The sequence below is a fragment of the Columba livia genome, chromosome 1 (assembly GCF_036013475.1).
Source record: "Columba livia isolate bColLiv1 breed racing homer chromosome 1, bColLiv1.pat.W.v2, whole genome shotgun sequence".
Taxonomy (NCBI): domain Eukaryota; kingdom Metazoa; phylum Chordata; class Aves; order Columbiformes; family Columbidae; genus Columba; species Columba livia.
This window is the reverse complement of record NC_088602.1, coordinates 22,159,913-22,174,795: the sequence shown is the minus strand read 5'-3', so window position 1 is coordinate 22,174,795 and position 14,883 is coordinate 22,159,913. Positions and strand designations below refer to the sequence as shown.

Genomic DNA, 14,883 nt, shown 5'->3' with positions numbered 1-14,883 from the left:
CTAATAATCTATAACTTGAATGCACTCAGACCTGTAGCAGGCTGTTGCTGCTGAGTAAGTGTTGCAGCCATCGCAACGGCTGCTGCATTTGGTATGTTGCTGAAAGGGGTCGGTCCAGTGGTAACACGTGGCGCGCTCTGCCACTTCTTCGCTTCTGCTCGTCTCGCCTCAAACACATCCATGGCATCCCCCAGAAAGGTTTTCCTGTAGCCAAGGTATTGGTCTTTCAGCATCTGCAGGGAGTAGGGAGAAGCCACTTTAGTTCAGTGTATGTGACATAAAACCTCAACTTAGTAAGGGAAGAGACAGTTATATATAACAATTCCTTAAAAAAAAAAAAAAACAAGGAACAAAAAGCAAAAATAAACAGACCACAACACCCCACTCAAAACAAAACCCAAATAAACAACAGTAACACACAACAAAAAAAGCCCCCAGTCTGAAAGGATCTAGTCAGACTATGAACTGGAGGGGACTCTTTTGTATCAGCTACAGCCAGAACAGGTTCCTTAAATAAATTCTGCAAAGCAGTCAAGTGTAAAAGACTAACATACTGAATGGTATCAAAATCTTTTGAACTTAGTGTAAATCAACAAAATTCTGGTACTATCACTGTACTAGCTCACCTAAGAGGCAAAATACAGCCACATCACTAGCTTGTAACATAAAATAACATACTGTTTGGTGCTACCCTTTCTGCATGGAGTCTGTTTTTGCTCCCCTATCACCTTCACCTGTATTTCTCCCCTTCATTTCACTCTTGCATTTCTTTTTTAGCACAAAGCTAAAGAAGATACCAGAATTTTAGAATTCGCTCTTGTTTCTGATGCATTTCACCAAGAATGTAATGCAGTACAAATGCAATAGATAATTCTGCTAACGAGCAGCCCTAGTCTGTTGTGTTGTCCCCCCCTCCCTATCCCTATGCTCCATCCCTCCTGAGAAGCTCACATTCTGTGCCAACCCCTGGCTGGGCCTGTTCATCCTGAGCCGTTTCTATCTGAGGGAACTATGAGGGAACTATGGATGTCTTCGGTAACATAAAAAGAATAAATGGCTTCAATAAAGAACTGATGGAATTATTTCTATCCTCTAACAGAGATTCTTTAAACATAATAGATTTATTAAAACCACAGAACAGTACATTGAATTGAATTTTATTGAAGACAGACCATGTCTTGTGTTCCTGGCTAAGGATACACTTGTTTCCAAGAAGAGGAGCTAACAGTCCAAACATTCTGACTCAGGATTTGAACAGCTGCAATCCTATACCAATCAGCAACAACAGGAAAAACACAGAAAGAACGACCTCATCATCACATCAAGAGTGCTGTCCTTGGAGAGACAAGACATTTGTCAAACTCTGAGATTTAATATTATGTCATAATGACTGCCACAGGAGCTAACAGAAATGTAGAGACATTGTAGAGCTGATCTGAATGGTTTAACAACACTCTCTCCACCTGAATCCTGCGCAAGCACATTTTACTCTTGACTAAAAAAATGTATCTATCTATATGTTCATACACGATACAAATATATTTAGCAAATGCAAAGATGTTTCAGGTCACATTTCTCCGCAACTTCAGACCTTTGAATCAAAGCGTATGTACAAACCAGAAAGCCAACTTTTAACAAAGGAATGTATTGTGGTCACAGCTCTGCCTTCACAAACCATATCACAACCAAGTACGACAGAGACAGCACTTTAACTGCTCTCCTCTCACAGCATCTCCTGTCTGATAAACTAAACCAGATGGTCAGAAGGACAAATCCCCTTAAGCAGTACATCAATTTTTCTGATTTTTAAGCTTTAGTTACAATTGTCTTCCAAAATATAAGCCCTCATGTCTATTCACTTGATTAAATCTCAAAAAAAATCCCCCAAAGATACAACAATCCTCAAACCAACTTCTTAGTTTCAATCAGTAGAATACTTCTCAAGCAGAAGTAAAGTCTTTTCTGTGCAGTCACACTGACAAGGCACTGAAGGTACTACTGCTTATACTTGCATGTGAATCCAGCTCTTCATATTGAAGAACAAAAACATACCATGACAAAGACCACTGCATGACCTGAGGCTACACTCAGATCTCAGAAGAGCCCAGGACACATTTGAGATCCTTTTTGTGTAATTCTGCCAAAATTATGAAGGACCTGATATATTCTACATCTGGTACCAAAACCAAGTTAGCTAAGAGCAGCACAAATATCTGATTGCAGGTATGTGTAAAACCAGTGAATTACCATGCTGACAGAACCAATGCAATGCAAGGAATCCAGTTCACACAAGATCCTTGGTATTCCTGAACTTTACTCAGGAAAAGTAAAAAAACTTTCAGATGTTTATAGAACTAGCAATACTGTGCAGAAACAGCTTTGAGAAAGAAACAAGAAGAATATTTATCAGAGCTCTTGCATTAAGGAAGTCGCTTAGCAGAAACAATCCCAAGCATTTGTACTCTTCTCTAAGGTGTCTTTTTCTGTTTGTTTTGTAACCAAGGGTTCTGATGATCTCAAGAAAAGTTATGGATTGTAGAACATTGACATTTTATCAATATGTCCAGAATCACGAATGGGAAACTCAAGCCAGAGTCCATGATGGAGAAAACAAGCCTAACTAGGATCTTTGGTACATTAGCATTTTTTCACAGTCTGTTTTCTTTCATTATTTGACTTTCCATGAAAACCAGGTTAAAAAAAAATTAAGCCAGAACACAATTTTGCCTAAAATTCTTTGGCATGTTGAAAATGTTTATGTATGAATATCGACTTTTTTCTGTTACCTATTTGAGTAAGAGGAGATTTAGATCCTCTTTTCTTGAGATCAAGAGGTCATTGGGCAAAACGCAAAAGACACAAACATGAACTCAAAGACAGACATTTCAAAAATTGATCAAAAATTATAAGGGGAAAGAGTTTGATAGAAAACATTTTGTAACCTACATGATTATGGTCAGTTGCTATCATCAATTTAATTAAATAATTCAAATTACACTTTAGATGACAAAAAGTTACCTTTTTAATCAAAGCACCTCTGCAGAACAGTTTGAAAATTTTTAAAAGCAGTTAGTTTAACATGGGAAAAAAACCCCAAAACTAAACACCCTGCAGATGTGTTTTCAAAAAGCAACTCTCTGTAGTTCTTTCACTAAATACACAGGAACGTATCAAAACAACATACCTTTACATTTTCATGTATTGATTGAAGTTGTGCAGCTAAAGCTACAAATGTTTGATAGATTTTCTGCATAGCCATTGACAAATCTGTAAGAGGCACATAAAATATTGGTGAGTGACAATCTTACTACCAGAAGAGATTTAGTGTCTATACCACAGCAAGAAGCCCAGCCAAAACCCATACAGCACAAAGCACAAGAACAACTGCATGAGAACAAGTAAATGCCTGTAAGAAACACAGAATTTGAGAGCAATTAGGTAAGAAGTTTATTGAAAGTACACTTTTATCTTTTTTTTTTAATATGGCAATTCGATTCCTATGATTCTATCACTTAGCAAAGCTAAAAAAGATTATTTAACCTAACTTCATCTAATTACATAGGAGCATTTAACCTCATTTTTTAAAAACTAATATTGTTAAAATGGATTTTCTCGCATTTGTATTTATCTTGTGGTCTTTCTGACTTTAAGCTCAGTTAAGCATTCAGTTGACTTTGTCAAAGAAAGAGCAGTAGAATGGAAGCTTTACTTACTTTTCAAAGACAATTAACAAGCATCACAGGATCTCTTACTGTAGCTCTACTCACAAGAGTATCATAAACAGAAACACAATGGGGAGCTTCTTGACTACAGAAAAGTCCTAAATCTAGGTTATCCTACTGCCCACACAGATATGAAGGTGTTTTCAGTGCACTGATACAACTAACGTAAAACTTTAGGATTAAAGGGGAAATCTCAAAGGCTTTGGCAAAACAAGGCATCTGCTGACAAAAAACGCTTTTCAGAAAAGTGGTGAATTGATCTTTCACTGTAAAAACATCAGCTTCTGCATTTCCTCTGAAGGACCCATGTGTAACCTACTGACATGTACATAGTAGCTACCAAGTTCTTAAAGATGTGTAGGTATAGCAATGATTCTTGAACTGAAAAGTTCTGTCTCTTCCATAAAGGAATTTCTTCATTACCACTTGCATTTCTTTCTGAAAAAGAAAAGCTGGGGAATAAATTTCAGGCCGACCTACAGGATTTTGGAGGCAGTGGTATCTAGGAGGATTGGCCACAAGTTTCCTAAGAGCCTGGAAGCAATTTAGTGATACTGAACATGAGACGTTTCAAAATTTTCAATACATTCTGGGTCATGGTTTCCTGCATGGTAAAAGAAGTTTTTCTGACATGGTAAAAACTACATACATAATTGTGCTGACTAGGTCAGTAGATCATGTGCTGACAGTCTGAGCATGCTGGCACAACAGATTGCGCTTTACCCATACAAACAAAGAACCTTTAGAAAAAGAAACTACCTTCAGAAACTGCTGAAAAACCTGAGGAAAATCTGGAATGCATTCCTCTCATACTCTGGACAGAAAAGAAGATCACACAGAAAGACACAGGATCTTCAGGATTCAGCATATCTTCCATTCTGGAAGCTAGGTCTAGACAGCTCTCCTGTTTATGACATATGAGGTCTAGAATTTATGTACCATTGTGTGATGGCAAGATGTTCAAGTATAATTTGGCACAAAATGACGTGCACTTGAAATCACTGGTTATTGCAGCACTTGTACCTAAAATGGCCCCCAAAATAAAAATTTCTATGATCACAGGAATGGTAACCAACCAGAAGACTACTATCCAGAAGCCAGTATTCTCTGACCAGAGAGATTATCCCAAGATTGAATGATGTAGCAGCAAACAAGGCTAAATTTAAGTCAGTCAGAGATCAAAGCAATACCAAGAGGCTTGAAACTGAGGAAAAGTTCCCATTTTGATCTGGAGCTGGCAGAGCAGACTTCCGTATTCGTCTGGTCAGACAGCCCTGCGCAAGATAGAAGGTGCCAGACATCAGCTTTATAACATCTAGATGCTGAAGGGTAGGAGACAGATATAGTGGATGTCAATGCATCCACTTTCATGTTTTGTCAGGATTGTCCATCCAGCTCAGATTTACAGATCAAAGACTACAGAACACCTTTCCCAGAAAAGCCATTTTTGTCCCCATGCCTCATTTTGTGACAACATGGTAGTCTTCTGAAAGGAACCTTACATCCCAAACAACTGCATAATTTCTCAGACTTTACAAGCCAAAAAAATATCTCCTGTCTACAAGGGGTTTTGTTATGTTCTATAAAGACCTCATCTTAAAATGTCAAGTGGACAGAGAAGTCATATTAGTAGAAAGGGATAGAAGAAGGAAGGCAGAAACTAAAGTGAAAGGAAAACAGATTTTCTCACTGTTATGTTAAGCACAAGAACAACAGTTGAAGGCAATAAAAGCTGTTTGGAAGCAGAACAGCATAAATAGACCAGGCAAGATTGAGCTGACCCAGTGAGAAGAGGCAGGAGCTTTCTTTGACGTTTATGAGTTCACTAGGAATTGTACAAAAGCAAAATATAGACGGATTGAACAGCACAAAACTGAAGTCCAAGTGTTTCCAAGATAACGCCTCAGATGTGCCCCGGCCCCACCAAGAGTCACAAACTTCCACTTTCAGCTCCTGTGCAAGTGCCATAGTTAAATCTAGAGAAGACTCCAGTTCTTACACAAGAACGGTGCTAAAGTCAGGTAAAACAGAGTGCAAAACATATTAGGCTTCTTTATTTCCTATTTTTCAGAAGCTGAGAAGTTGTGATTTCTACTCCTGTGTACCTCAGCATCAAAATCTCTATGCAAATCAAACCACATCTACAAATTGCACTTCAGTAACTAGATCTGTCTCAAAAAGCTCAAGATCCTTTATGAATTTAACCTTTAATTCCAAATCTTTGCACTGGACAGCTTCAGACTCTACCTGAACACTTATTTCTGTACATTAAATGAGAAAATCCAACCATAACAGGAAATAATTTACTAAGTTTTTCTTAGAGGTACAAGATTTCTCCATTTTAATGTATGAAATATTAAAATTGAAACATTTACCTTGTGGAGTTATGTGTGAATTATTTGCTTGAGTAGTAAGATGATTTTCCAGTTCTTCTATTTGTTGCCTGTATTGTTGCAGCTGTACTTCAAACTGCTCAACCAAGATTCTGAAGTAGCTAGATGAGTACGACAAAAAAAACCCTATGATTAAACTTCACTAGTTTGCCAATTTTTTTTTAATCTGATCTATATCAGCTGACAATTTTCATGTAATTAACTTCAACAGTTATTTTCTATAACGTTCTTGACATTCTTCCACTAGATGAAAGAGAGTGAAGAATATTTCTCATATCTGTGAGAAAGATTAACTTAAGTGTAGAAATAAAACACTGATTCTATGAAGCATTCAATACAAATGTCACAGGAAGAAGAAAAAAATAAATCCTATTATCAAGTTCACAGAATCCTAAAATGGTTTCAGCTGGAAGGGACCTTTAAAGATCACCTAGTCCTGCAATAAGCAGGGACATCTTCCACTAGATCAGGTTGCTCAGAGCCCCATCCAGCCTGGCCTTAAATGTCTCCAGGGATGGGGCCATCTACCACCTCTCTGGGCAACCTGTGCCATTGCTCCACCATCCTCATCATAAAGAATTTCTTCCTTATATTGAGTCTGAATCTCCCCTCTTTCAGTTTAAAGCCGTTACCTCTTGTCCTATCATTACAGGCCCTACTAGAAAGTCTGTCCCCATCTTTCTTATAATCCACTTTTAAGTATCGCAAGGCTGCAATAAGGTCTCCCCAGAGTCTTCTCCAAGTTATACTATTGACCATTTTTTTTGAATAGCAGTAACTCACTCTGCTGGGGCTGTATTTTCATGCTGGAGACCAGGAGGAGTTTTCTGTGTTCGTAATGCTATTTCTGCATTCTTTAGCTCCTAAGTAAATATCAAAAATTAATAAAAGATAAGGTTCTCTATCAAACGTTCAAAAAGAAAAACATCTATAACTCTACTGTTCATTCACATAAAATATTTTCTTCATATATTTAAGGTAACACTGTGATATAATCCAACCAGAAATTCTTCAAATAATAGACTACCAGAAAGTTGGAGAACTGCAAATACCAACAAAAGTTTGGGGAAGGAACAAGCAACAGCATATACTGAAAGCACATTGAGCTCTCTGAAGATGAGAAAATACCGCACTTAACTATCAGAGATAAGATAGGATTTCTGAAGTACAACAGAAATCCTGTTATAATTATTGAGGATTTGGGGGGAAAAAATGTAACAGTCAAATGCAAGGAAGTGAAATGCCTAAAAGAGAAGAAATAAAACAAACAGCATTATTTTGCCTTTTTTAAAAAAATATTAACTAGTTAAAAAAAAGTCTTTCTTTGGAAGTGATCTTTTTATGCATGAGAATTACAGCACACACTTCTGTTTAATACCTTCTAATAACTCTGCCATTAGGAATTACTCAATGTCTGCTTCTGCAATTATTTTCAACTGCACCACTTACAGAAATAAGAAAATGTCAGTAACAAGTTTTTGTTTTCACAGAAAATTGTTGGCTAGGCACCACTATAGGGTATTTCCTTTTGTTATCACAAGATATAGACAAAAAAAAAATCACCACCATTTTTACTTTTAGAATATAATACACTTATTTATGTAGCAAGCAGCCTTGACACGCCAGATGAAAAAAAAAGTCATACAGAACTTAAAAAACACTCGCATCTAAACTTGAGCTCAAACTGGTTGTATAGTTAAGATGCAGACTGGTGGGTAGAGTTATGACTCAAGCTCATTAAATTAATATTAATGCTAGTTAAGATATTTTGGTCCCTGAAATGTTACGGGGTGGTGGTTTATGTTTGGCATTTTTTTTTCTTGCTCTCTCAGTTATCAGAAGAAAACATACTTGCATTTCTGCTGCTCCAGTCCAGCATGTTGTTACAAGTATGTCTTCACTACCAGCTGAATATATAACCAAAACTGAACTAAAGTAGGCTCATATTCTCTTCTATTGCCTTTGCTATGGAGAAGTGCTTTCCTGAATAAAAGTAATTTTATTGTTTTATTGCTGTTGTACTTATCTGAAAATACTGACATCACATATTTCAGTCTCCCCAGAAACTTCAAATAGAATGGATTCAATTTTTCACCTTTTTTTTTTTTTTTGGACACATGTTTAATTGACTGATAAAGGCAGCTAGTTATCCATATGAAATAATCAACATTCAAACTCTACATAATAAAATTTATATTCAATTATACCTGTGCAGTTTCCACTTTCAGCTTGTCAATATTAAGAGTGTTTCTCTGTAACCCACTGGCAACTACAGACAGAAGTTGTTTCAAAGCTTTAATGTCTTCTTGTACTTTAAGCATTGCTTTAGAGGACATTCTACTAATTTCTTCCTGAACTTGTTTTTGTTCTTTGACAAATTTCCTGGGGAAATGAAAAAGAACAGGGTGAGGAAGAAAAAAAAACCCAAAGTATTCAAGCTGAAATACTCAAGTATTTACTTTTGGGGTACATTATTTAAATAGCTATTAAAATAATTTTTCCAAAAATCAAGTACTGACCAGTGAAGTTACAGCATAGCATAGTATTATCTTAACTCCTAGAATGCCAATACTGTAAAAACCAAAAAACAAAACAACAAAAAAAAATCACACCAAAAAATCACAAACAAAACAAAACAGAAAACCCCAAAAACCCACAACCCAAACCAACACCAAAATCCCTAAACTTCAACAGCAAGTGTTTAAACATGTTACACTGAACCCTGACAAGCTAAGATACATATCAATCATTTTACATATATGTGTTATAATATATAGTATCTATGTAAATGTGACATGTACTTCACACTCAAAGACAGTGACATATAGCCTCCTTGACTAGTCTACAATCTGGCTCCTTCCTGTCCAAGGAAAGGCTCTTTTGCAGTTCTATTCCATATGAGATCCACAATGCACATGCAATTCAGACACAAGCTTCAATACTTACTATGCACATGCAACAGGCTTAATACTCCCAGAGAGACACAGGTCAGATTGTAAGAGCATATCTGTTGGGCATACCCATTTGTGTAAATGCACGGAAAAGCAAGACTGAAAAAAAACCCAAAAAAAACCAAACAGCCCAAGACTTCAGCTATCTGCCTACTCTGTTCCCAGGGTTAACCTGCAGAAAGGCCTCGGGCTATAAGTTATCCTGCATGCAGCCTGCAGCAGGGTGTTTTTGTCACAGAGCAGTGATAGTATACAATACTTTAGCTATTAAACTACTATAAGTAAAAACCACTACTTACTGTAGATTTTCTACATCTTGACATATTACAGGAGGTAGATTTTCATCCTTTAGTGCTTTGCTATCTCTAAAAGAGACAATGCACGTTTAGATGGTGCTTTAATACTGCCAAACATTTTTGCATAACTTCTAAATACCATTAAAACATTTAAGTGACTGATTGAACAGCTTTGCACCTATTGCATATATACCACGACTAGGAATGACCAGTCTCTAGCAGATGCCAGATAAGCTGTAGGTATCACATTTGATGGGAAAATTGCAATATTTAAAATGATGAACCATAACTACTGAATTGTCCATATCGCAAAAGTTGGTTATTTACATTTACGCCTTTTTCAAGATCGAAGTTGTATAAAAGCCAGCATATTTAGTTCAGCTGTTTTCTAAGAAGACATGGAATCCAAAGAAAATCTGAATACTTACTCTGGTCTTGTTCCTGTTTTGTCACCTAGAAAATAAAAACTGCAGGTTAGAAATAAAACTTTGAAGAACAAACAAAACAACCTTAGTGAGATTTTAAGAAAGAATTCATGACTATAATCTGCTCCATTTCTCTTGATAAGAGGAACAGACAAGGCTAGCCATAAAAGAAAGGTGATTTTAATTTAATCCCACTTCACAGATAAATATCTTTCCAGGAACAATAGTTCAACAGTGGTGCTGACTTCTGGGCACACAAAGTAATGCAAAACATCTTGTGTCACTCAACAAGTCACTACAAATGCATAAACAACTGCAGTTGCATAAGAAATCTGTTCCTCTTATGCAACCACAACTCACTCAGACTTGCACTTACGAAACGCTCAAGTGTTTAAATTCAGCAATAACAGTCTCCTCTCAGGTAGGAAGGTAATGAAGGCTTGCCCATTAGACTTCCCTAAGAATTCTGCTATTGCATTAAGTTCAGTAATGAATGAGGTTTTACATAACTGAAGTTGGTACTGCTAACCTACCTACCACCTACACACTCTAAACTATGCCTCCGACTAACAGAACAGAGCTGAAAACAATATAATGCATAACACATCCCATACGGCAGAAGTCTGCTAGGGAGAATACTCACTCAGCCTAAGTGAGCTTCAACTTCTTCAGCTGGATGGAATTCACATCCTCACTTCCCTCTCAGTGCCATCAGGACACAAAGCAGCAAAGTAGCTAAAGCCAGTGCCACAAACATTTTCAGCTGCAGAAGCCAGTGCCCAGGCCAGGAGAAGCTACTTCTTTTAGAAGCAACACCTACTTAAATTGTCTGCAGACTGTCAACCAGTACCAGGACACTTAGAGAACCTGGAGTCTACAGAAAATTGGGGCGGGCGGAAGGGGGGGGAAGGCAAGCATATACCCCAGAATTCAGGACTCCTTTCTCTGCTAATAACCCAAAAATTAGACAGAAATCTAAGTATACCTTGCTTTCTCTCTCTAGCCACTTTTTTTGTGCCCCAGAACAGTACTTACAAAGTAAAAGATAAATATTTAAAATTAGATTTTGCTACTTTGTGGACAAATGCTTCCATTTTTACATTATTTTTAGTAATACACGAGAAAAATAAGTATAAGAACAGTTTATTTTCCTGCAGCCATACTTCAAAGAAATACTAGACAGACAGTCTTCAGTAGGAAAAGCTTTTTTTAACCAATTCCAGAAGAGAGAACAAAGGTGATAGTTCCTGTCTATTTCTGAGATTCCTAGGGCACTTTTCCTCGGTAGCCACACCTCCTCCTTCCTTTTCTTAAGGAAGGAAACAAAATAGAACCCTCAAAACAATAAAGCCACCACCCTTAAACCTTAGTGCAGTTCCTTATACAGTAGTACAAACAATTGTACTGACAGAACTGAGTAGCAGCACACAGGTAGGGATACTTGTCAGGGCTGCTTAAGCTAGCACTACCCCTTATGGGAGACACTCCCAAAGTAAAACCTAAATTTAAAAAAAGAAAACTCAAAAAACAGTCTACTTCAACATTTCCCACTGCTTAGCTAAGGGACCTCTGCTTATTATCCTGACAGCAACAGACCCATGCACCCAGTTCCGCTATGCAACATATGGGGAATTCAGGTATGCATTCAAGTTTCCACCCTAAGAGCTGGCCAAAACAATGCTGGGAGATGTTAGACTTAAGTAGACTGAGTCTGTGGTACTCTAAGATATTTGTATATTATGGAAACATTGTGATATTCTAGTATTATAGTAACAGAAATCCCATAAGAACCTAGGAATCAGAGCTTTTTTATCACTCCCAGTTTCAGTAATAAGCTCCAAAAACAATCAACATCATGCAGAGCACTCCAGTTTGGACAGTTAATATGCCATCTCTTCTACAAGTACAAAAAACTATGTCTCCACAACATATGTTACTCTGTAAAGATGGTTTCATGGAGTTTCTGTATCTTTTTCTCTTCTAGCTACTGGCACACCTAATTTAAAATGTAGCTGCTGAATGGAATCAAGAGATTAAATTAACAGTATTGATTCCTCAGAGAAAATGCACATTTTATAATCAGCTTTAGTTAAGCTTACTCTGAAAGTACAAAGGCAAGACAACACAATAGATGTCCATGTGTCAACGCTCAATATTCTGCTACTTAAGTACTTTAAAGCTACCACAAACGTAATATTTTTACAACTGGTCTTAACAACCTGATAAAAACACACACAAGAAATGCAGCTTTGAAGAATAACAGCTAAAAATATGCCATTTTACTGTGTAGGTTTTCCAGAAAAACAAAACAAAACAAACAAAGTTTAAGATCTTTTACAATTAGAGAAAGATAGCTTCAAACAAGTACTTTTTGTATTTGCAATGCCTTATGTAGCTCTGCTCCCCGCCCCCCTCTAGTTACATTTGACATATAGCTGTTCATAAATTTGCCATGGCCTTTTAGCAAACAGGAGGATTTAGATTCTGGTTCACAAGTATCATATTGGCTTATAAACAAATTTAAATTGCATTGCATTTGCAACCAAAATAATAATCTTCTATACAAGCACAATATCTAAGAATGAAGCTAACTGAAATGCCTTGGCAGGGGGAGTTGAAGTTGTCAGCTTTAATTCTACACTCCTAACACAAGGGCATAGCATCATTGCTGTAGTGCTCCAATAATTTTCTCAAAAAAAAATTACAAATGTTTTAAAAACAAACTTACTCTTTTTGTCTGAAGAGCTACTGAAATCAATGCCACCAAGACCTTCATTTGCAGTAGTTGAAGGAGTTGCAGTTGTCCCCAGAGTCAAACTCAAAGCATTCTGCCCAAGTCCTACAAGAAATCCAAACAGAATTTCTGCACTTAAAACATTGATAATTACAACTTGTTTGCAATTTCAGGGTCCTTTTACTACATTTGGATTTTTAAAAATATACAAAATAAACAGAGAACAACACAGATTGCATTAAGTTTCATACAACTGTATGCAAGTCTCTTCATGTAATTTCTTCACATTATGAGGTAGCTAATTAGATAGCTAACACCATCAGCATCTTAAGTATCTTTCTGTTTCTTTCAGTTTAAGAGCAGTGTTACCAAGACTATACCTCAGCATAACAAATTTTTCCTCTAGAGCTGAAAAAGACAGTAAGCTGTAAAAAGATAATACTAATGGTTAAGGTTAATGGTTTTATTCAGACTAAAAGCCACCCAGATAAGATTTCAACTTCTCCATAGTTGAAGGAGATACATGTTCCCTCCCATTTATGATGAATGTGCTTACATCAATTATTGCAAAGTTTCCAGATTTCACTTTTATTATCCATGGATTTCAACACTATTCTTAACAGTAACACTTAAAAAATTACACTTCCACAGCATGAAATTTTATATAAACTAAATCTTACATTATGAATTTATACAATCACACATTACATTTCAACATCTTAATCCACAAGGGGGGGGAAAATACTAAAATAACTTTTACCTGTTGCTGCTGTGCTTGTATTCTGGAATAGTGAACCTCCTAAACCTGCTAAGGCTCCTCCTAAGGAAAGGCCTGTGGAGGCAGTTGTAGTTGCAGCAGTTGTACCACCCAGATTTAATGTAAAGCCAGTAGTTCCTGCAGAAAAAGAAAACCAGCTTCATGCAGACACTCCATCCAAATATATCCATAGACCATCTGAAATAACTGAAAGGTCTGAACAGCACCTTAATCATAACTGGATAAGAAATTAAATTGTTCTTATTTCCTGCAGATCTTCAAATGCCATAGAAACTTTTGAATCATACATTATTTTGTTCTACAATATCATAATCTTGATCAGTCCATATTTACCTGCAACTAAAGAAAATCTGAGTCTCACAGAACACTAGAGAATCTAGAACTTTCCACAGAATTTATTTTACATCATAATGGATCTAACAAGTGCTAGTGACTTTTAATATAAAAAGGTTCAAAAGTTAATGTTTTATGTGAAACAAACTATTTTACACAAGACACACGATACAAGAAAATTCCATGAGTAATTCGAGCTGCCTTCTGGAATCAAGCATCCCACATTTTGGTAGGATAGGGAAGAACTGAGCACAGGAAGACCACAGGCATAAAGAGACAGTGTAAAGAGCAGAGATAGCTGTGCTCAAACACAGATTCCTAAGAAAAGTGAACTGCAGTCTTAATTATCATCATGCACAACACAGTTTAGGTGAGTTCAATATGATGGCAGGTGTGTGCCACTAGGAAAACTACACTGGAAAAATCTTCTTTCCACTAGTAGTTAACCATTTCAGGTCATCTACAAAAGGCAGACTTTTTCCAAACTTTTCAGCTGCTCAAGTAGGAAGCTTTCAACCTTCAGTGGGGTTAACAATAACAAAAATAATGATTTTACATGATGAATCAGTTCTTGCTACACTCCTGCTGACTTAGGTTATATGCTGCCTATATCACATGGTATACTGCCCTCTATATAAACATAAATCTATCTGTATTAGGGTACCCAAATTTAGAACTAGTGAAGTCCAATGAACCTTCTTAATAAAGCATCAGAAAATTATGTAAATACAAGAAAATTAGAGCACAGAACTGTTTTACCATAAAGTTTTTTTTCAAAATAAACCAACACAAACTCCAAATCACCTGAACATTTTCCTACCTGCTGCAGGAGTCGATGTAAGAGCAGATGATAACGACAGGCCGCTGGCTGAGGTAGAAGTAACAGGCAAAGCAAATGGTGTGGCTGAACCTGCAGGTTTGTTGAAACCCAAACTAAAGCCTGTGGTAGCTGCTGATGTGGTGGCAGGTGTGCCTGAAAGAAACCCAAAACCAGTTCTTGCTCTTAGAACATCCTCTTTGAGAATAAATGCTCAGTTCACCTTATCTTCTGAACTATTCCCAATTAACCATCACGAGCACCATGGCATGCAAGATCATTTGCATCAAGTAAAATATCCCCATAGCACCTTTCAGCTCAATTTCAAAGGTTTACATTAATTGCACAGGCATTTTTGCTCCAGAATTCCTAATGATCCAAAGGGCTTTAATCATGGACTGGTGATTACATCTCATGGTAATCTAAAAAAAACC

General features: G+C 36.8%; 1 protein-coding gene across 8 annotated transcripts in view; it reads right to left on the bottom strand.

Moving 5' to 3' along the window:
* Window positions 1-14,883, bottom strand: part of NUP58 (nucleoporin 58) — a 42,395-nt gene that overhangs the window by 21,644 nt on the left and 5,868 nt on the right. For all 8 annotated transcript variants that reach the window (XM_065050369.1, XM_065050425.1, XM_065050416.1 and 5 more), the window contains exons 4-13: window positions 14,453-14,605; window positions 13,282-13,416; window positions 12,516-12,626; window positions 9,791-9,815; window positions 9,366-9,431; window positions 8,323-8,497; window positions 6,899-6,978; window positions 6,098-6,216; window positions 3,185-3,267; window positions 32-233 (exon numbers count right to left, since the gene is read on the bottom strand). In XM_065050369.1, coding sequence (XP_064906441.1) covers window positions 32-233; window positions 3,185-3,267; window positions 6,098-6,216; window positions 6,899-6,978; window positions 8,323-8,497; window positions 9,366-9,431; window positions 9,791-9,815; window positions 12,516-12,626; window positions 13,282-13,416; window positions 14,453-14,605 — 1,149 coding nt within the window. The remainder of the gene's footprint in view (window positions 1-31; window positions 234-3,184; window positions 3,268-6,097; window positions 6,217-6,898; window positions 6,979-8,322; window positions 8,498-9,365; window positions 9,432-9,790; window positions 9,816-12,515; window positions 12,627-13,281; window positions 13,417-14,452; window positions 14,606-14,883) is intronic.